Genomic DNA, 22,166 nt, shown 5'->3' on the forward strand with positions numbered 1-22,166 from the left:
TCTCATATCCCTCTCCTTTTGTCATACGTTCAATCCGGGTTCGAGTTCGAGTTCGAGTTCCATCGGACCTTCACCTCCCAACAGGAGAAGCAAACGAAGGCCATGGATACGTGCCGAACCCGGACGACGATCCTCACGATTTCGCTCGCTCGAGCCGAGGAGGATGGGAGGAGATGGTCGAGCCGACGAAACTCCTTGCGTAGGGTCGAGCAATGATCTGCTAACTGTCTCGTCAAAAGAAAAAAAGGCAGAGAGAACCCCACCAATAATGGAGCGTCAAAACCAGTCCCTACCACTTAAAAATATCATTTGTAGGACTGCAACGTAACGAGATACCCTCCTCTCCATTTCATAGTTCTGTTGCCAAGAAACGAAAAGATTCCTTGCTGCTACTGCAAAGTTGCGTGATCCAGATTGAATCGGAGGTCCCCGACCAATGTCGCTCGCTCCGAGGCCCTCCCCTCTGCCCCCAATAAGAGATTGGGTTGTCTTTTGCGAGATCAAACGGGTCACATCTCGTGCCACGTTGTTGTACTTTGAACAGTTTCATCATTGAGATGACGAGACCAAGAGCAAAAAGGTTTTGAGATACGATATCTCAAGTTTGTCAAAAAAAAAAAATTAATAAGAGCTGCCAAAAATCTTAAACTATATCGATCAAGATAAATTTATCCTAAATCTTTCTTTACGACCCTAAAAATTCAAAACTTATACCTATGTAGCACATTTATCTCAAGACTTAGTATATATATGATACCTTCATCTTAGGGGACGTATGTCATGCGCCTATAAATTTGAAATTTTCGGTGTCACAAAAGAATAATTTAATGTTAATGTGGCATATGGATAACAAGCTTAGGGTTTTTGGTATCACAAAAAAAAATTAAGATAAATGTATCACAATAGGCATAGTTTAAGATTTTTTATAATTTTTAAGATGAATTTGGTGCTAAAAATAGAAAAGCAGGCTCCCCATATCTTCTTTACTTCTTTTTTACAACATGTCTAGGTCCTCGGCATGGACTTCCCCCCCACGCTTTGTAGGTGGGCAAGTTTCAACACTTCAAAACCTGCCCTAGTGAAAGGGATTGAAGTGATAAGCAGAGGCTACGTTCATATTATAGGGGTGGCTAAACATGGACTAAAGAATATACATTAGGAAGCCCCGGCAATTATTGGCATGTAAGATCACATGGAACCGAACATGAGTTGATTATTAACAAGAGAACCTGACACGAGGGTTGAGCTAGGGCTACAATCTACGGGAATCTTTTATCTTGCATAGTCCGGTTTTCAAAAGATTCGGCTGCAAACACCGTAAAACCTTAGTAAATTTTCGATCCGCTTTGCCGATGCGAAGCCATGAAGCGTTCAAGTTCGGAAGTTCCGATCCCGCCGTGCCATGTCGAACGATGTTATCTTGGCACAGTCGACGTCTGCATTCTGCACTAATCACGTGCCAAATTCAGAGCAGTGTGAAGGAACAATTGGCGTCCCCGTTATCCAAAGGATGATTCGAAGGCAACGTCACGGCAATTTTGTCAAAGGAAGCGTGAGGTGGAGAGATGGGAACGCAGGAATCAGACAGCATCCTCGGTTGTTGTCCTGTCGTTGCAATCGTCGGTCGGTCAAAGCCGATGCTGATAAGTGATAACGACGGACTCCAATTTTCCCTTCTCTTCTTTTCGGGCCAAAAGGGTAAAAACAAAGAGATAAAAACAGGCGATTGTCAACAAAATGGCCGCGTGAGCACGTTTTGGGGAGGGTCCTCCTCCCTTTTCAAGACAAAACCTGCGCCTAGCAATGAATCCCTTTATTTTCATATTTATCTCCTCGGGATGAACTCGCCCTTCTCTACCTTATCCCCAACAACACCTTTAGAGTGACGTCCCCATGTCCTTTCACCTCCATTTTCATCTATTGTTTCTTCATATTTGTAGCACATAGTTTTCCGACATTGTCGAGGCACGGAAGAACATGCCCTCGAATCGATTTCGATTTGGAAATGCCATAGCATACACAAATGTGGTCGGATGTCTACGCATATGGCTTCAAAAGGGTCGGGAACATTTTTCTAAGGGCCGATTGTTGCGATCACATTGAAACGTAACTCGCCGGTCACGAAGTTTAGATTTCGCGGTCAATTGAATCATTAAGCAAGTGGCTTCTCGTCCAAGAATGGAGCACCAGAGATGGGTGGCCAACTTTTTCAATTATTGATCGTATAATGTTCAAGAATCCCCCACCCTTGACAAATTAATTTAAGTGAGTTTCGCTGCAGCCGTCCTAATATTCCATTAAGATTGTCTCCCCCCAACATGTTGCAGCTTTTCGACTAATAAAACATATTATCTTGCCGTCTCATCTCATAATGCCACGATTCCCTTCTGATGGAATAAATTTTATGACAAGCCGGTGCTTTGTTGACTTTGGGCCTCTTTGGTTCGGTCTTGGGAGAATATTTTTGAGAAAATGCAAACATTTTTGCGGGTAAATGAGATTTTCGAAATGTAAATTGCTTTTGGAAAATTTATTTTAAAAATGCATTGAAAAGCACCTTTGACATGAATGACGTTTGTAAGAACTACACTTTGGTAAATGACTTTTCATAATATCATTATTATTTTCTTTAAATCTCAAACTATTTGCCGGAGAAACAAAACCGCCAGCTAGCCAAATTGGCCGCTGGCCAACCTCGATTGTGGTTGCTTGACTTTAGGCGATGCCTCGGTTGCGCGACCCAATCGTTGCCTAAGGATGCCAGACCGCAAGTGGCTGTCACGTAGGATAGTGAGACCAAGCAGTCGTCGCCTTGGGTCGGGTTATACAAGCGACCTTCGCCTGAGTCTTGCGAGGGTGGTGGTGGTTCATGGGTAGCTAAGGCCATTGACAGCAAATAAGGGTTTTCAAGGATATTTTCGGAATTATGAAAGTTGAGTGAAATCAAAGTTGGAAGATAAAAATCCATTTACATTCTGAGAATGCTACTATCCAAATGGTACTCTGAACTTGCTTTGAACTAAAGGAGGCCTTTGGAAATTCAATTGCATTTCCAGGAAGTTTCCTAAAAAAATGAACCAAAGGACATTTTCATTCGGCCGAGAGACTTTAGAATCCCAAAGCCCATTTCAAATACTGAACCAAAAAGGTTAAAATTTACATGAGACACAATCAAATGTGGATAATAAATATGTTATGTGTCATTGAGGTTATCCGCCGTTGGATCATATAAAGAGAGATCTCGATCGTTCGTTTGCCACACTTGCCAATAACTTTTCGAGTGCATGAACACGCGATGCTTTGTACCGAACCTCCATCCCGGAGATGTTGGCGAATGGTTTCTATAGTCCTCTGTCTGAACTCGAAGAGACAACCCTCTAGACATGGACTCTTCACCCTCTTGAGAATGAGGAGTCCTCTATGTTAATTCTTTTGGCCAGAACTTCTTCCTCGAGTTAAGCCGAACATGCAAGGGTATAGAGAGAGAGAGAGATGATTTCCTACCCAAAGGAGGAAAAGAAAGAAAATATGGTTAAGCACAGAGTCAAATGGGGTTAACTTCATAGGCTGGCCTTATCCAACCACAGATCACTGCGTCGGCAGCCTTCATCTCTTCACCGCACCAATAAAGTACGACAAGCGACGTTGTGGCTCCATGTGTGTGCAGGAATGCCAGAATCAGTCTCTGCATGGAACCCGCAAGAGAGGGGAAAAAAAAAAAGGGTACACCGGAACTTGCTTCCAAATTTGACCGGGGTTCTTGGAGGTGGTGCTCTGTGCGGTACTTGATCAGTTCATGGTCAACAACCAACAGTAGTTGTAACCACAGACGTGCTTCAGGGAGTTCGATCCTCTCATTTCTTATGGGGGCAAAGGCCTTGAGCTAGTGCACAAATGGCCTTCGTTTTGGGGGGAAAATCTCGCCAATGCTAAACCATGAAAATTATTTGTGTGCGCACACGATATGTGTCTGCGTAAATGTGCACGCATTTTCTGCATACACTCTTCTTGTGATCGGGATAACATTAGATGTTGAATGGACTAGAAGATGTACTTCTCCGATCATAATGCCATGCAAGTGAGGAGAGTCCCCAGCACTTGCATGACATGAACTAGGTGGCTGGCAGAGACAGTAGACGAGTGCCAGGAGATTGTATGCAAGAAAAGGGGGCCATTGACCTCCCACGTTGTCTCCTCCATGCAGTGACCAACGTTTCCACATGCTTCAGTTCCCTTGCTATAGTTACAAGTTAGACAAGAAAGAGGCCTGTAAATCATGTACATGATGTTGGAAACAGGCAACAAATATTTTACCCTCTCTGTATGTTCACACCAATCATCTGAGTTGTTTTCTACTAATACCTTCATCCACTTTATTAATTTTCCTTCACTCGTGAATCTTGCGTACTAGAAGTCAATCCCAGAGAAATCTTCGACAGATTCGCTTTAGTTTGGCTTTTTTCATGCATCACGTACAAAGAAACAGGTCTAACAAAGTAAGGATAGCGACGACTCGCTCGTGTCACTGGATGACTGCTTTCGTATGGTAGAGTTCCGACTCACTGACAATCTGAACCGAGCCACATTCTGCCTCGCAGATGACACTGAAAATGAAGAGCAGCTTCCATGCCAACCAAAAGAAGGCACGTCTAACATTGCTTCTTTTTGTGATGCGGTCATTCAGATGCAGAACAATGTCAAGACTGCAGTAAATTAGTGCACTCGTCGTAATGCTACAACGATCGTGTTAGGTGCCCTCGTGATCGCAACAAAATTTGACATACTACTGTCCATTGTCCAAGGCTAGACCAAAACCATCCCCTATGACAAGCCATGATCCACATTCTCTTTCCCATCTTCAACTTTTGATTCCTGTGCTATATGGCGAGCCACGTCATAAGTTGCGTGAAGCCCAACCAAGAGATAGTAGAGTATATCACCACAGTGCATATGAAGAACCTCCAGAATGCTTCAGAGCTATGTTACACGGACACGCTCTCAGAGATAATTTTCACGTGTTGGACACAGCGCTGGGACACGATTCAACTTCAATCCAAAATTAGTTCTCGCTAGGCCTTTTTTATGGCCCATCAAACCCAAATGTGTTACCTCACGTGACTGAGCGTCTTTTTATAAGAAGCTTTCTCTTACTTTCTCTGTTACATGGCTGATATGCGACAAGGAACTACACAGGTAAACATAATTCCTTCATAGAGCATTATTATTTAATTCTCTTAGTAGGTCCTCCTCCCTCACAGGAAGAGTTCCTGGTCATGAAACTAAAAAAAGTTTAAGAGAATTATTATGTAAATTCATTCAAGGGCTTTTATTATTATTTATTTATTTGTGACTTCAAGAAAATAATAATTTATCATGTTCTATATAAAAATATATATTTAATGTACAACGTGTCTCAACGTGTTGAAATTCTCTATTTTTTGACAATTCATGTGTCGGAGTGTCGTGTCGTGTCGTGTCATGTCGTCGCGTATCGTGTCCCGTGTCCATGTAACATAGCTTCAAAGTCTAGTGAACCAATCAAGAATATATTCATCCCAATTGACAACGATGGCAAATATGGAACCAGGGGAATTCCCCAGAGCCATGGAGCACACCGCTGCGACAGCAATTGCATTCCTAAAGTGCCCAAAAACCAAAAAATAACAGCAACCACGTAACCAATCCATCCTCCAGTGTTTGAGCCCCAAAACTGCTGTCCCTCCAACGCAAGAAGCGACTATAACAGACAGATAAACCAAGAACTTGTGAACGTCGCTCTTTGGAGTCTCGCCCTTAACATAATACCGTCTCACCAGCAATGCAATAGCCATGATCATAAAAATGCGCAGAGCACTGAAGGACAACGCACTAGACAAGACATCCAAGCTAGAGAAGAATGCCACAACAACACTAAGCACGGTGATCGATAGAGTGGCATTAATAGGAGTGCCGGTTTAAGAGTGAAAAGAGCGAACCAGGGCGGGATCATATGAGCCCTGGCAATCTGAGTCAGAGACCGAGCTTTACATGCGGGGAGGAACCTCATGTAGGTTGTAGCTCCTATATTTGCATGATCATTGCACATGATACCAGATATTTGCACAACCATTGCACATAACTTGATGGGAACTAAACCATAGGCTGTTATAGATACTATAACAAAACTTCATAAGAAAATAGCTATAGAAATCTATGAAGATCAATATCGTAGAACTATGGCCCTGTTTGGTTCAACATTGAGAATGAACATTGGGTTCTAAAGTCCCTTGGTCAAATGTAAATGGTGTTTGGTTCATTTTTTTACTCATTTGGAGAGATGCAATTGCATCTTAAATGCTCTCCAAAGTCTTTTAGCCTAAAGACTAAAGGACTTTTGCGAAATGCAATTAATTTTTTTTCTTTTAAATTTATCAAATTAGCTTGCCGCCACCCGTCACCGCCGCCGCCCACCGCTACTAGCCACCCACCACCGCCCACAAGCCGCCATCCGCCATCCGCCTCCACCCATTGCCGCCAACCACCGCCGCCGGCCCACCACCCGCCAACCGCCGCCCCGCCTCCACCACCGATCGCCTCCGCCCGCCACCATCGACCGTCGCCTCCCACCACCGCCGACGATTGCTGCTGCGCCCACCAACCGCCGCCCGCCCGCCAACCGCCGCCGCCGCCATCACCGACCCCCCCCCCTAAAAACGGATGATCGCCACTCGTTGCCACCGATCGCCGCTTTTTTTTCAAAATCTAAAAATACTTTACAAAGTTCATTTTTCACTAAACAACATTTATGCCAAAGTTATTTTTCAATGTATTTTTAAAATACATTTTACCAAACACTATTTGCATTTTTAAAAAGACCTTTAACCTAAAGATATTTGCATTTTCTCAAAATCTCATTGGCCAAATATCGAACCAAACAGATCCTATGTAGATTCTTGCTTGACCAATTAGGGAATATGAAAAGAGTCATGATAAGACTGATGACACACCCGACGGCAATGGCGTGGAGGCGTTCATAGCCAAACTTCACTAGATTTTGATTGCAAAAGCTTGAGATTGTGGTCATATTAAAGGTCAAGTAGAATACCAGGACTCCATTGTCAAAGGTCTTCTTTACGTACGGACCTCACGTGGGTAGCTGTAGCTCCTATATTTGCACGACCATTGCACATAATACCAAATATTTGCACGACCATTGCACATAACTTGATGGGAATTAAACCGTAGGCTGTCGTAGATGCTATAACAAAATTTCGTAAGAAAGTAGCTAAAGAAATCTACGAACAACGAATATCGTAGAACCATGCAGATTTTCCCTTGATCAATAATTAGGAAAAATTAATACCTTTTCGATACTAAATTTCATGAAAAAATCTCTTTCGAATTGGCCAAACCAATTGGATGTCCCTAGACGGCTTCTTGGTCTCTTCGGCCATGGCCGCGACCATGTCAAACCCTGTGTAAGACCAGTACACGATAGCTGCAGCCGCGAAAAAATTCGACACATGCCCATGAGAGAACCCAAGTGCTATATAATAAGCACTAGGACCCCCGCACTAATCACAGAACTGAGCCAATTCAAGCAAGAGGCCTGCTTTGTCCCGGCCATCGCAATGCTATGAACCACCACGAGCACCGCAACAGCCAACGGGTCCAGAAAGATTAAACCCCTCGGCCAAACCCTTGACATGGAACCTAAGGAAATCCGGGTCGTTCTTGATCATGCTCGCGAAATACGGAGTCCAAGAACGACCCAAACCAGCTGCGCCCATAATGGCCTCCGAGAGAATATTACCGGCCGCAATGAAAGCAATGAAATCGCCTAGTTCAATTCGCAATTACGAGAACGACCCACCTGCCACGGGGATTTCGACCGCGAACTCCATGCAGCAGAATGCGGAGAGCAAAGCAGAGAGGCCCGAGATGGCGTAGGAGAACACGATGGCGGGGCCGGCGTGGTCATAGGCCTGGCCGGTGATGACGAAGATGCCCGACCCAAAGATGGAGCCGAAGCAGAGCCTGCCTTTGGCCAAGATGGGCTTAAATCGAATTGGAAATGGGGAACTCTTGGAAAGTTTGGATTCTGTGGAGTCGCAGAAAATCAAGGCTACGTTGGACGTTGGCATGGCTGCGAGAATGGAGTGAATCTGGACAGTGCCTTTCTTAAAACTGGATAGTTTTTTTACCAGATTCACTCGAACGACAGGAAAGAGAATTACCAAAAAAGCCATCAATATATTAGGGAAAATTCCAAAAAAGGACCTAGAGTTTTTAATAAAGGAGTGAACTTTGTTTAATAAGGGTTTTTTGTTTAAAAGGGCTAATCAGGGTGTTTTTGTCTTTTATATGTTTTGATTTTTCCTTCTCTTTTCTTTTTTTATTTCCTCCCGCTGGTTGCCATATCGCGGTTTTTTTTTCTTCATCTTCTTTTTTTCAACCTTCAAACTTCCCTAAACTCTGTCTCTACCCCTCGCTCCTCTAAAAACGACCAGTGCCGGCCCGCCCCTTTGCCAGAAGCCGTCGAATTACGTTTGTGCCCTGACTAAGTGGCCGCAGATGAGCACCCTCTTTGCAGTGGCTCTAAACGGGCAATTTGAGCTCACTCGGAGCCATCCACCAAGTGCAGGTAGGTCTTGGGGTCGTCTGGCTAGTTTATGTCTCGCTTCAAAGGCACATAGCGTAAAAGCTTTCCTGGGTTCAGTACCACGGGCTACTCGGTGCTGGGCAGTTGTTCCCATATGCTGATGGAATGAGTAAAGCCATTGTAAAGGCACTTACAGTTGGTCGAGGGTTGACTTCCCCTTAGTTTTTTCCCGTTGTTTTCGCGTTCCCGCTGAGGTCGAGTCCCTGCTGTTGCTGAGCCTCGCTCCCTCCTTCCTTGCATACTCCCCTTGTGTCCCGCCTCCGATCCAGCTTGGCAAACCCCGCATCTGGATGTCCCGGTTGCTCAGGACGCCGTCGCTGCCGTCGGCTCGTCACGACCCGGGCACTTTGGTTTCCTCTCCGGTTGCGTGCACGCCTTGTCCTTGCTCCCAGGCGCACCGGAAGCTCCGGTTGCCCATCTGTGGGTCCCGAGGGATGCATGCAGTGGGGCCGCGCTCCCGAGGCCGTCTTCCGTTGATACGATGAGCATTGCTAGGGCCGCGCCAGCTTGGCCGGCACGTTGTGTAGGACTGTGGGTCGCGGATCTCCTCGCCACCATCTCCTGTGGCTCGGGCATTCGGGCGCGCACGTGGGCTTTGGACCCACTCTCCCTGGGCGCTTACGGGGCGGGGATGGGGCGGCCGCTGGGTTGGGGCGTGCTTGCTGTCTTCGACGACTTCCGGCGGACGGGCCGGCCTGGTCTTTTTGTAAAGGGACGGGGGTGTGGGTGACGTTCGGAGTCTGAAGAAGAAGAAGAAGACGACGATGATGGTCCAACGGGGGGGAAAAAAAGGGGAAGAAAAATCGAAATGTAAAGACGAACACCCTTGTTGGGCCTTTTTGAATAAATGCTTTTTTTATTTTCTTATTTAATAAACTTTTTGAATTTTTCCCAATATATTATAATTGTGTCAAGAAAGAGCCTTTCTTTTCTTTTATTTTTTTGGGGGATAAAAAAGAAACAGCCTTTCTTAAAACTATGGACTTTTTTGACCAGATTCACACCAACGGCAGCCAAGAGAATTGCCAAAAATACAATAAAATTATGGAAAATTTTCAAAAAAAGCCTGAAATCCTCTCATTTTCTCAACCGAGAACCTCAAGTGAATTTTATTTCAAATAAGGGCATAAAGTGTTCTCATTTTCTCAAACAATAGTCCGAAGCGAACGTTGTTTCAAATAAGGGCATGAAGTGACTATGAAATCTAAAAAAAAAAGACCTGATTTCAATGGCATTTTCAACTTTTTCTTATTTATTTGACTTTTCTTTTTTCTATTTCTTTAAAAAAAAAAAACAACATAAAGAGGCGAGAGGGCCAGCCTTCGTCGACCTTGCTCCAACCATGGGCCGGCGGCCACGGGCGGGGGTGACCCTCCCGCCTATGTGGATTTTTTTTTTTAAAATAGAAAAAAAAATATAGAAAAAAAAAGCAAATAATCAAAATGGAAAATGACGAAAATGCCCTTTAGGCCAAGTCCTTTCTTGAAACTCTAAGGCTACTTCAAGCCCTTATTTTTTTAAACTTATTATGCCACTTCAGGCCCTTATTTAAAACAAGGTTTACTTGGGGCCATTATTTAAAAAAATGATAGGATTTCGGGCCCTCATTTAGAATTTTTCCTAAATTTATTACAATTGTGTCAATTCGGTCTTATATATTCTTTTACCGATTAAATCCTAAATTTTTTCTATTTGTGTCAATTCAGGGTCCGATTGCACTCCGAATAAATAGATGACGATGATGATTGTGGACACCTATGCTCTTGCAATCAAGATTCGACGTGGACACACGATAAAAGTGCAAGATATATACAAACAATTTTGAACCAATTATTTTTGGGATAAGTACAACACAATTGCCATTACTTTCGTACGGCGCTCACTTGAGTGTCATAATTTTTTTTTTCGACCACTGAAGTGTCATAACTTCTAGAAAAATATTCAATTGAGTGCCGTAACTTTCAATCGATCACTTAAGTGCCAATTTTATTTTTAAAACGTTCACCCAAGTGCTATAAATCCGACGTGGCATGGCTCTTGTGGTGAACATTTTTAAAAAGTTGTGGCACTCAAGTGATCTATTGAAAAGTTATATAACACTCAAGTGATCTATTAAAAAGTTATGGCACTTAAGTGAACACCGTACATAAGTTATGACACTCAAGTGATCGAAAAAAAGTTATAGCACTTAAGTGAACACCGTACATAAGTGATGGCACTCAAGTGATCGAAAAAAAGTTATAGCACTTAAGTGAGCGTTGTACGAAAGTTATGGCACTTGTGGTGCCCTTATCTCGTTATTTTCTTTTCGATCACATCCACTAGATAGGTTTCCTTCGTATATAAGTTTCACCCGCTCTCAATTTTTTTTTTTTCCATTTTCAAATACGACCCAAACAAAAAATTTATGTGCACCGATGTTTAAATTTATTTTCGTAAAACACGGTTTCTTCTCGGTATAGAATGCCTCAGATAGTTGAACCTTCCAAGGATGATTGGAGTCTAGAGGTGGCAAAATGGGTCTAGAACCCATATTCAACCCATATTTGATGATAGTGGGTCAAAAATGGGTTAACTTACGTGTTTAAGTGGGTCATAAATGGGTTACTTAAAAATCTAATAGGTTCTAAATTGGTTTTAGATTGGTCATAAATGGGTTAGGCATAAATAAGTTAGGTAAGATAATTAGAGAGTTATAAACAATTTTTTTTAATATTTAAAAAAAATCAAAATTTTTAATATTTTATTATAATATTAATTTTTTCTCCTTTTTTTTTCCCTTTTTTCCTTTCTTTTCTTTCTATTTTCTTTTCTCTCCTACCTTGGCCACCACTGGTCGGTGACGACCACCGACTAGCCTAGGGCGAGCTCGGCTCGCCAAGATCTGGCAAGCCTTGAGATCGGCCTCCCTCTGGCAAGCCTCGAGGCTCGTCGGGACCCAACTTCGAGTTCATTAGTCGGGATAGGAGGAGCCTCGAGCTTGCCGGCCTTGGGTGAGCTTGGGGCTCGTCGGGATCTAGCCTTGAGCTAACCCGCCGGGATCGGGCAACCTCAAGCTTGCCTAGATCGGTCGAGTCAAGGCTCTCCGAGATGTGGTCGGTTGCCGGCCTTCCCACCTTCGCTGAAGCCCCGAATACCAGCGGAAGAAGGGAGGTTGCAGTGGAGTTGCGGAGTTGCAGATGGAGGAGGGAAGTTGCAAGAGAGAGGAGGAAGGAGGAAAAAAAGAGAAAAGGATATAAAAATAAAATAAAAAATAAAAAAAATCATAAAATTTGTATTGTATGATTTGATTAAATATCATTTTTAGCAATATCATTTTTTATCAAATTATAAAAAATAAGTATTGTATGATTTGGTTAAATACAAAATGTTTAAGAAATACGGGGTCGGGTATGAGTCGGATATGAGTTAGGTCGGGTATGAATCATTGAATTTGCATTTGATGAATACATGTCAAAATGGGTTAAATGGATCAATATAGATCGGATCATATTCGACCCGACCCAAACATGACCTAACACACTCATTTGACACCTCTTTTGGCGTCCAAAACTCTCGCCGAATCTTGCTCATATCTTCTAATTAATAGGGTGTCTTTTCATGCAGATCTCCGTCATAATGTTCGGTATCATCTCTTTACTGACTCATAAACATGCCCTTCGTATCGACATTACGTTATTGACGATTTGTTTAATTCCTATTGGCTCTAGAAAAGTTGGCCTATGTGTACATGACACAACATAGCATGTTCTCTCCTTCACCAGCTCTTTTTCACCTGTGTGTGGTAAGGATTAAAGAGAAAATTTTAAACGAGTGCATGAAGTTGATTTGTGTTCTCAAAAGAGAGTTTAGAGTGAATCTTGTCTCGAATAAGGCTTAAATTAAAAAAAAAATGACTCAAAGTTCACCAATCACCTAAATGTTTCCAGGCTAATAGGCACGTGCGTGCGATCACAATTAGGGTTATTTTCCTCGGGGGACATTTTTTTTTTCCTTTTCTCTCTCTCTCTTTTTTAATGTTTCAATCAACCTCTGTTATAGGTCCCCCAAAAAAAAAAAATCAACCTCTGTTTTTTTTTAAAAAAAAATTTCCCGCCAGAAAGAGACGACAGTGTTACAAAAAGAAGAAGATGATGAACAAGAAGACCCAAATGCAGCTAAAAAGCGGTCTCTGTCAACTTTAGCCCTGAACCTCGCCCTTGCTTTCTTCATCTCCGAAAACCTCCATCGTGCTCTCTCTCTCTTTATCTCTTCGCTCGCCTTCCTCTCTTCCTCGAATTTAGTCCTGGATGCCTCCAACTAGGGCCTCAGCCTCTTGGTTCAATGGCTCAAGCTCTTTGATTCGCTTTCACTGACTTAGCAATCTCTGCGTTCTTAGAGCAAATCATGCCCTCGAGCACCGGGACAAGGGGCGCCATCTCTCGGACGGGGCTTGTGCTCGAGGCGCGACTCAGTCGTGAATCAGACAGAATCAGAGCACAGCTTCATCGAGATATAGGGAAGCTTTCAGTAGCTGAACTTTGCATGCATTGTTGGAGCATGGAGGAGAAATTTAAGGATTAGGGTATCCTTTTAGAGACTTTGGGAATTATCGGTGTAATCCTTGGGAAATTTGGAGAAAGAGTTACAGACAATTTCGGACCGAAAAATACAATAATTTTTCCTCTTAGAACAGAGATCAGCATTGGTGCTTGGTGGAGATGTTGCACCGACGACGAGACTATGCCAAACTTCCATCGTGAAATACAAATACACACGCAAAGAGAGAAGGCGAGCAAGAGTCGTGTCCCGCGCAACATCGCCTTTGTCCATATTCGAGATCATGTTCACTCGGAACCCTTTCTTGAGAAAGCCGTTTCACTTTATTAGATCTTTATTTAGAATTTTCTCGAAATTAAATCAAATTAATTTTCATCCAACCAATGTGTTTGGCAACAACGCATCATTGATCTTTTCTTGTGGTGGGGTACTTAAATTAAATTGACGTTACTTAGTAGATGGAACTATTGCATGTAGGGGAAAAAAAAGGAAAAAAAAAACACCCATCGGACAACATGAATTTCCTTTACATTGTACTAGAGTAGAAACTATAATATATTGCCTAAAGCCCTCCCCCCCAAAAGAAATAAAACATAGAGGCAATCATTGTCCAAATAGGAATTTGTGTTTTTCCCTTTGTCTTTTGGGCAAGCAGAGAGTACAATAAACATTTTACCCTCTCTGTATGTTCACACCATTATCTGAGTTGTTTTGCATTTCATCCTGTTATCGATTAGTTTTCCTTCGCTCCGTGAACCTCGACTACTGGAAGTCAATGCCCATAGAAAGCTTCAATAGATTTGCTTTAGTTTAGCTCTGTTCATGCATCACTTGCAAAGAAACAGACCTAGCAAAGTAAGGAAGGAATATGACGACTCGCTCGTGTCACTGCATGACTGCTTCCGTGTGGTAGAGTTCCGACTCGCTGACAAACTGAAATGAACCACGTTGATGACACCGAAAATGAAGAGCAGCTTCCATGCCAACCAAAAGAAGGCAATAGGAATTCCTAACATTGCTTCCTTTTGTGATGCGGTCATTCAGATGCAGAACAATGTCAAGACTGCAGTAAATTGGTGCGCTCGTCGTAATGCTACAAGGATCGTGTTAGGTGCCCTCATGATCATGACGAACATGAAATTGAGAGTACGCCGATAAGCACATTCAGATACCCAGTAAATTGATGCCGCTGGACGTGCGGCTCAATGGTACGGGCGAGAGATCATGTAGACTGGAAGCCAGACCTAACAAAATGTAACCGAGAGCAAAAGAAAAAAAATGACCAAAAAGGGAAACAATGACATGTTTCATTTTGAGAGCATTCCTCTATTTAACATGGCTTAACAAAAGTCCTCAGAACTCTCTTCAGCATTTCTCATGGTATAGCCCCATTTTCAGAAACCAAAACGAACAGCAGATTCAATCAAACTCATTAAGTGCATGTCGAAAAAATCCTCAGCAGTGAGCACCCAGCTGACCAGAGTTTTCAAAACCCACAGGAGGCATTAGCTCATGATGGAATTCAGTAACCAATGGTGACGGACAGACGTCTTCCGGATAATCCTTAAAGTAACAGAATGCTCAAGAGAAGAAAAGGCAACTATAATCTCCTTCACAGAATGAACGAACAACAATTTCTACAGTAGCAAAGTAAGATGATGTGTTGTGGCTGAATTTGAAAAATTCTTTCAGATGACATTTGTGTTAATCGAAAGGAAAATTCGATATCAAGCAAAGTCACGATCTACAGATCTGCAGATCCTGCAAAAGTATCCAACCCAACAGCAACCATTTCGAAACTGGAAGGTGAATACTCCTGTCCAGTGTCCAGGCTATACCAAAACCATCCCCTATGACAAGCCACGATCCACATTCTCCTTCCCATCTTCAACTTTTGATTCCTGTGCTATATGGTGAGCCACGTCATAAGTTGCGTGAAGCCCAACAAAGAGATAGTAGAGTATCATCACCGCAGTGCATATGAAGAACCTCCAGAATGCTTCAGAGCCCAGCGAACCAATCAAAAATATATTCATCCCAATTGACAACGATGGCAAATATGGAACCAGGGGAATCCCCCAGAGCTGCGGAGCACGCCGCTGCGGCAGCAATTGCATTCCTAAAGTGCCCAAAAACCAAAAAATAACAGCAACAATGTAACCAATCCATCCTCCAGAGTTTGAGCCCCAAATTGCTGTCCCTCCAATGCAAGAAGCGACTATAACAAACAGATAAACCAATAACTTGTGAAGGTCGCTCTTTGGAGTCTCGCCCTTAACATAATACCGTCTCACCAGCAATGCAATAGCCATGAGCATAAAAATGAACAGCGTACTGAAGGACAACACACTAGACAAGACATCCAAGCTAGAGAAGAATGCCACAACAGCACTAAGCACGGTGATCAATAGTGTGGCATTAATAGGAGTGCCGGTTTTCGGGTGAACAAGAGCAAACCAGGGCGGGATCATATGAGCCCTGGCAATCTGAGTCATATACCGAGCTTGCCCGAGAGCCCCAACCAGCAAACTGGTAGTCATTCCCTTGAGGGCACAAATGCTGATGACATACTTAGCCCACTTCATGCCCATCCTCGAGAAAGCGACAGAGTAAGCGGCATTGCGGTCTATTTCGGTATACTTCTGCATCATGGTCAGTGCCAGAGCCATCAAACAGTAAATCACTGTGATCACGGTCATCGAACCAGCCAAACCAATTGGGATATCCCTGGACGGCTTCTTGGTCTCTTCGGCCATCGTCGCGACCATGTCAAACCCTGTGTAAGACCAGTACACGATAGCTGCGGCTGCGAAAACACCACTCGCTCCTTGAGGGAAGAAGGGGACTAAATTCGACACATGCCCATGAGAGAACCCAAGTGCTATAATAAGCACTATGACCCCCGCACTAACCACAGAACTGATCCAATTCAAGCAAGAGGCCTGCTTTGTCCCGGCCATCGCAATGCTATTGGCCACCACAAGCACCACAACAGCCAAAGGGTCCAGAAGATTAAACCCCTCGGCCAAACCGTTGACATGGAGTCTAAGGAAATCAGGGTCGTTCTTGATCATGCTGGCGAAATACGAAGTCCAAGAACGACCCAAGCCAGCCGCGCCCACAATGGCCTCCAAGAGAATATTACCGGCCGCAATGAAAGCAATGAAATCGCCTAGTTCAATACGCAGGAACGAGAACGACCCACCTGCGACGGGGATTTCGACAGCGAACTCCGTGTAGCAGAAAGCGGAGAGCAATGCAGAGAGGCCGGAGATGGCGTAGGAGAGCACGATGGCGGGGCCGGCGTGGTCGTGGGCCTCCTGACCGGTGATGACGAAGATGCCCGACCCGACGACGGACCCGAAGCAGAGCCACATGAGGTCCCACCAGTTGAGGCAGCGTTTCATGTCATTCTCGCTCTCCTTCTTGAGCTCGACGAGCTCTTTGGTCTGAGTCGACCGGTCGAGGATGCGATCTCTGAGGCGAGGGCAGGTCTGAGAGAGGGCCTTCCTGTAGGAGGCGAAGTTGACGAAGGATTCCTCAGGGAAAAAGTCTTGCTTGCTCCATCTCCAGTAGCTCCTATGCTCTCGGTCCTGCGCATCCATGGCGGCGATGCGCGGAAGGTTGTGGTGGGGTGGTGGTGGTCGGAGAGGATTCAGGCACAGGGGACGATGGGCATTTGCCTTCGGCCAAGATGGGCTCGAATCGAATTGGTAATGGAAGATTCTTGATTATATTCTTACATTCTTCTTCTGGCGAAAGCTTGGATTCTGTGGAATCCCAGAAAATCAGGGGGTGTGACAACCGTGCGTGGGGAGGGGGAGAAAATATTGGCTTTAACGTTTGACGGGGCATGGCTGCGAGAATGTAGTGAATCTGGACAGTGCCTTCTTTCTTTAAGTTAGTTTTTGACCAGATTCACTCGAATGCAACAGAGGAAGACCCGGGAGAATTTACCAAAAACACGTTTCCAATTTGTTTTAATTATTCCAATTCAATTCTGCACATTTTTTTTTGTCAATTGAGTCTTAAATTTTTTATATTTATACTAATTAACCAATTTTAGTCCTCTGGCCAAATAGATGATGATGACCATGATTGAGGACACCTATATTGTTGCAGTCGGAATTTGACGTGGATGAGCGGCAAAAGTCCGAGAACTACATGAACAATTTCGAACCAATTGCTTTCTTTTTGATCCCATCCACTATAAGTTTCACCAGCTCTCAATTTTTTTCTTTTTCAAATATGACCCAAATAAAAATTTGAAAAAATTTCAAATAAGGGATTTAAGTGCGTTCATTTTCTCAAATAAAAGTTTCGAAGTGAACCTTGTTTCAAATAAAGATATGAAATGTCCTCATTTTCTCAAACAAGGATCTGAAGCTACAACGAAATCTCAAAAAGAGCCCGATCTCAAGGGCATTTTTGTCATTTCACTTTTTGATTTTTCCCCTTTTTTGTGTCTTTTTCTATTTTTTAAAAAGCAAAAATTAAAAAATAAAATTATACACACACACACGGGCGAGAGGGGTTGCTGCCCCTCCCTCCCGTTGCCGCTCTCCACCACCAATGGGGGCATTAGTGAAGGCCGGTGGGGGAGTTGGCGAAAGCCGACGAGGTCGCCCGCTCTTCGATCGGGGCCGGCAACTCGCCAACCGGAGGGGAGGGCAAGAAGGCCCTCACCGGAACTAAGGGAGGGTAGGCGGGGTCGCCAATGTTCGCCAACGCCCCATTGACAGTGGGGCGATGAGCCCTCCCGCCTGAGTTTGTTCCTCTTTTTTCTTCAATTTTTTTAATTTCCTTTTTTAATTTTAAAAAAGGAAAAAGAAAAGACAAAGAAAAAAAGTCAAAAAATTAAAGAGGAAAAATAATGAAAATACCCTTTAGGCTAGTACTCTTTTTTGAGACTTCATGGCCACTTCATACTCTTATTTGAAATAAAATTTACTCCATACCATTATTTCGGAAAATAAGAACTTTTTGAGCCATTATTTGAAATTTTTCCTAAAAATTTTATGTGTTTTAATTTATTTTTCTGTACTTTTAATAGCTAAAACATGATTTCTACTCGATATAGATTTCCTCGAATAGTTAAATTCCGATGATGGTTGCCGTCCAAACTTTCACCGAACTACGTTCATGTCTTTTACTTAATGGGGTATTTTTTTTAATTGAAAAGGGAAAGTCATTGTCGCTCATAGAAACGAATCAGCTTGAGCCACTTTTGTGGTAAGTTTCTGCTTTCTTTTTATGCAGGTCTTTGCCACAATATTAGGTATCGTCTCGAATTGACTCATAAACATGCCATTCATATCAACATTACGAAATTTGCGATTTGCTCGAGAAAAGTTCGCCTATATGTATATAGCACAGTATAGCATCTTCTCTCCTTCGAGAACTCTTTTCTTTTTCACCTACATGTAATAAAGAAATTTTTTAAATAATGACCTCGAGTTGAGCTGTTCTCTAAAAAGATGGCTTGGAATGAATATTATCTCAAATAAGGATCTGAAATGTAGACATGGCCGGTTTCTTCGGAACCGCCGGTTCCGGTTCCACGAAAAGGTGGCCTTTGGTTGTTTTTAATTTAATTTTTAAAATAATAATATAAAATACTTAATTATAAAATATAAAATTAATAATTTTTATAAATAAAAAAAGAGAGAGGAAGAATGGACTTGAACTTAATGAATTATCATTAAGCGCCTATATATCTTCTTGAGGATAGAAAAATCAAAGCCCATGTAGTTCTTTTACCTTTGATAACCCCAACTTACCTCATCGTCAATCGTTGCTACCCGTTGTGGTACTCGTGGCGGTGGTATCTCCACAATCCTCACTAAAAAATTCATGTTCTCGATCCAACTCTTGGTGTCGAAATTTCACTTTCGTTCAATCGTTGACACAAGCTTGAGCTTCCACGGACTCCGGGCTTAATCTTGAAGGGCGAGAGTTCAAAACTAATCCTCTAGCGTTAAATGTTTGTTCAACCGCAACCGTTAAAGAAGGGGTTGCTAATATCCGGCGAGCGATGAGGGCGAGAGCCGGGTAATCGATTGAGTGACTCTTCCACCATTTTAGGATTTCGAAATCTGTACTATGTTCTGCATCACGAAACTCAAATTGAGTGGTTAAATATTTTTCTAATTCGGAAATACTACATGTTGCCCTTTTTTTGTTTTTTAACCTACTTTTGAGCATATTGTACTCTCTACTAGAGATGGCCATTTGGAACCGTGGGCCCGGAACCGGCCCGTTGACCGAGCCCACGGTTTCAACCTGGAACCGAAACCGACTCTCAAGGGCCGGTTCCTACCCATTATAAAAAAAAAAAAGGGTCGGTAGGGCAAAGAGTCGTTGGGCTCTCTACCCCACTAGGCCCCCCTGCCCTCCCAATAGCTCTTTGGGCCGTTTGACAACGACCAAATTGGCCGTTGCACTTGCACATAAAAAAAAAATTGAATTATTTTTAATTCTTGCCTATAAATACCTATCCTCTCCCTTTAATTTTTCTCACAAATCCTCTCAACAATTCTTTCAAATCCTCTCAATTCACTCAAATTCTCTCAATTCCCTCAATTCTCTTAATCGAATTTCCGATCAATTTTCTCAAAAATGGCAAGTGGAAGCAAAAATGCTGAAAATGGCAAGATGACTATGGGAGATTCCGAATATCTCATTCCCGAATATGATCCTCGTAGGTATGTATGTTGGGAAGACAACGACGATAATATCAACTATATCCCGATTCCGAACGTCGAGCACATCCCAACACTATAAAGTTTTCATCCTCCTACTGGTATCAAAGAAACGTCAACGGCAAATGAGCCGAAATGGAAGGGCTGAGATATTACATCCGACTTGTGGCTATACTTCGACAAAGTACGTGATGAAGGCGAAGGTAAGTATAATATAAATTGTAAATATTGATCGCAATCATATAGATTTACGAAAGGAGACGGTTACGGAACATTCCGTCGACATCTGACGAAAAAACATCAAACGCAAGTGGGGATGGACAATACGCAACAACAAATTTTCGGGTACGCCATTTCTAATCGTCATCCTTTATTCCGTTATACTGATGCACTTTATAAACAAACATTAGCTGAATATGTTGCCCTTGATCATGCTCCGTTTACTACTTGTGAAAATTTTAATTTGAAATATTTGATAAATACTGCGTTGGTTCCGCAAGCACCAACTATTCCAAAAAATACTTTTAAACGCGAAGTTTTTCATCTTTATAAAAAAGGAAAAAAATATTTAGCAAAATTTTTTGCGGAATTCAATGGACATATGCATATAGATAGCGATATTTGGAGTGATCCTTGGCAAATTCATTCTTATATGGGTGTCACGTGTCATTGGATAGATGACGATTGGACCATTCAAAAAAGACTTATTGCATTTCGAGTTTTTTATGAAAGACATTCGGCTCATAATATTTATAGAATAATTAGGCAAATTTTAGAATAATATAATTTGATAAATAAAGTATTTTCAATTGGTTTTGATAATGCCGCCGCAAATACCGCTTCTATTCCCAAATTAGAAAATATTTGCAAACCCACTTTTGGCGGATAATTTTTTCACATTAGATGTATTTGCCATGTTTTAAATTTATGTGTACAAAATGGTTTACGAACTCTTGAAACTTCTCTTGCCCCAATAAAGGGTGCAATTAAATTTTTATGGAGTCGTGCCCATTTTATGAAATCATGGGGAAAATTTTGTAAACAACATGGGAGAAGGGCAAAAAGATTTTCAAAAGATATTCCGACTCGTTGGAATTCTACCTACGAGTTGCTTCGGCAAACTTTTGATTACAAAGATTTATTATGTATGTTTATTTCACAAAATATTCCCGAAATTACTTTACTTCCACAACATTGGGACGTTTGCAAAAAAAATTTAGATTTTTTGAAAATTTTTAATGATGCTACTAAGACTTTATCTGGTATTTATTATCCTACTACGCATTTATTTTTAATAGAGTATGTTAATATTGATAGTGTTTTTAGTGAATATGAAAATGATACTGAATTAGCTCGAACTATTTTAATAATGCGAGAAAAATGGTTACATTATTATTTGCAAATTCCTCTTGTCTATTTAGTTAGTATTATTTTTTATCCACGTATTAAATTAGACGGTTTACTAGATTATTTGAATGTGTATTATCGTGATTGTTTACATTTAGAAGATTCAATAGATATTTCAAATATACAATGAGATGTTAAAGAATTTATAGTAGTATTATGTGGAGAATTTTGTAGTAGATATAGTTTAAGTGATTCTGGATCTTTACAATCTACTGTCTCACGTAGCGAAGGTGATAGTTCACTTAGTAGATGATATAATATGCTCAAGAGTAGGCAAAAAAATAAAATAAAAAGGGGCAACAAGTAGTATTTCTGAATTAGAAAAATATTTAACCACTCAATTTGAGTTTCGTGATGCAGAACATAGTACAAATTTTGAAATCCTAAAGTAGTGGAAGAGTCACCAAATCGATTACCCGGTTCTCGCCCTCATCGCTCGCTAGATATTAGCAACCCCTTCTTCAGCGGTTGCGGTTGAACAAGCATTTAGCGCTGGAGGATTAGTTTTGGACTCTCGCTGTTCAAGATTAAGCCCGGAGTCTGTGGAAGCTCAAGCTTGTGTCGACGATTGGACGATGACGAAATTTCGACACCAAGAGCTGGATCGAGAACACGAATTTTTTAGCGATGATTGTAGAGATACCACCGCCACGGGTACCACAACGGGTAGCGACGATTGATGACGAGGTAAGTTGGGGTTATCAAAGGTAAAAAAACTACATGGGCTTTGATTCTTCTATCCCCAAGAAAATATGTAGACGCTTAATGATAATTCATTAAGTTCAAGCTCATTCATCCTCTCTTTTTTTTTCCCCACATTTTATTACAATGTACAATTTGATTATATTTTATAATTTATAATTTATTATGTTTATTTT

At 42.1% G+C, this 22,166-nt stretch overlaps 1 protein-coding gene and 1 pseudogene across 1 annotated transcript; both read right to left on the bottom strand.

The window, feature by feature from the left end:
- Positions 1-775: 775 nt before the first annotated feature.
- On the bottom strand, positions 776-8,123 carry LOC115737440 (annotated as a pseudogene).
- Positions 8,124-14,820: 6,697 nt separating this feature from the next.
- Positions 14,821-17,088, bottom strand: LOC115737295 (cationic amino acid transporter 8, vacuolar-like). The gene is made up of 2 exons (XM_048275208.1): positions 14,993-17,088; positions 14,821-14,908 (listed from the first exon to the last, which is right to left on the bottom strand). Exon 1 carries the CDS (start codon positions 16,783-16,785, stop codon positions 15,031-15,033), a length of 1,755 nt encoding a protein of 584 aa, XP_048131165.1. The 5' UTR covers positions 16,786-17,088; the 3' UTR covers positions 14,821-14,908; positions 14,993-15,030.
- Between the last annotated feature and the right edge of the window lie 5,078 nt (positions 17,089-22,166).

Source organism: Rhodamnia argentea, chromosome 2 (genome assembly GCF_020921035.1).
Source record: "Rhodamnia argentea isolate NSW1041297 chromosome 2, ASM2092103v1, whole genome shotgun sequence".
NCBI classification, from domain to species: Eukaryota; Viridiplantae; Streptophyta; class Magnoliopsida; order Myrtales; family Myrtaceae; genus Rhodamnia; species Rhodamnia argentea.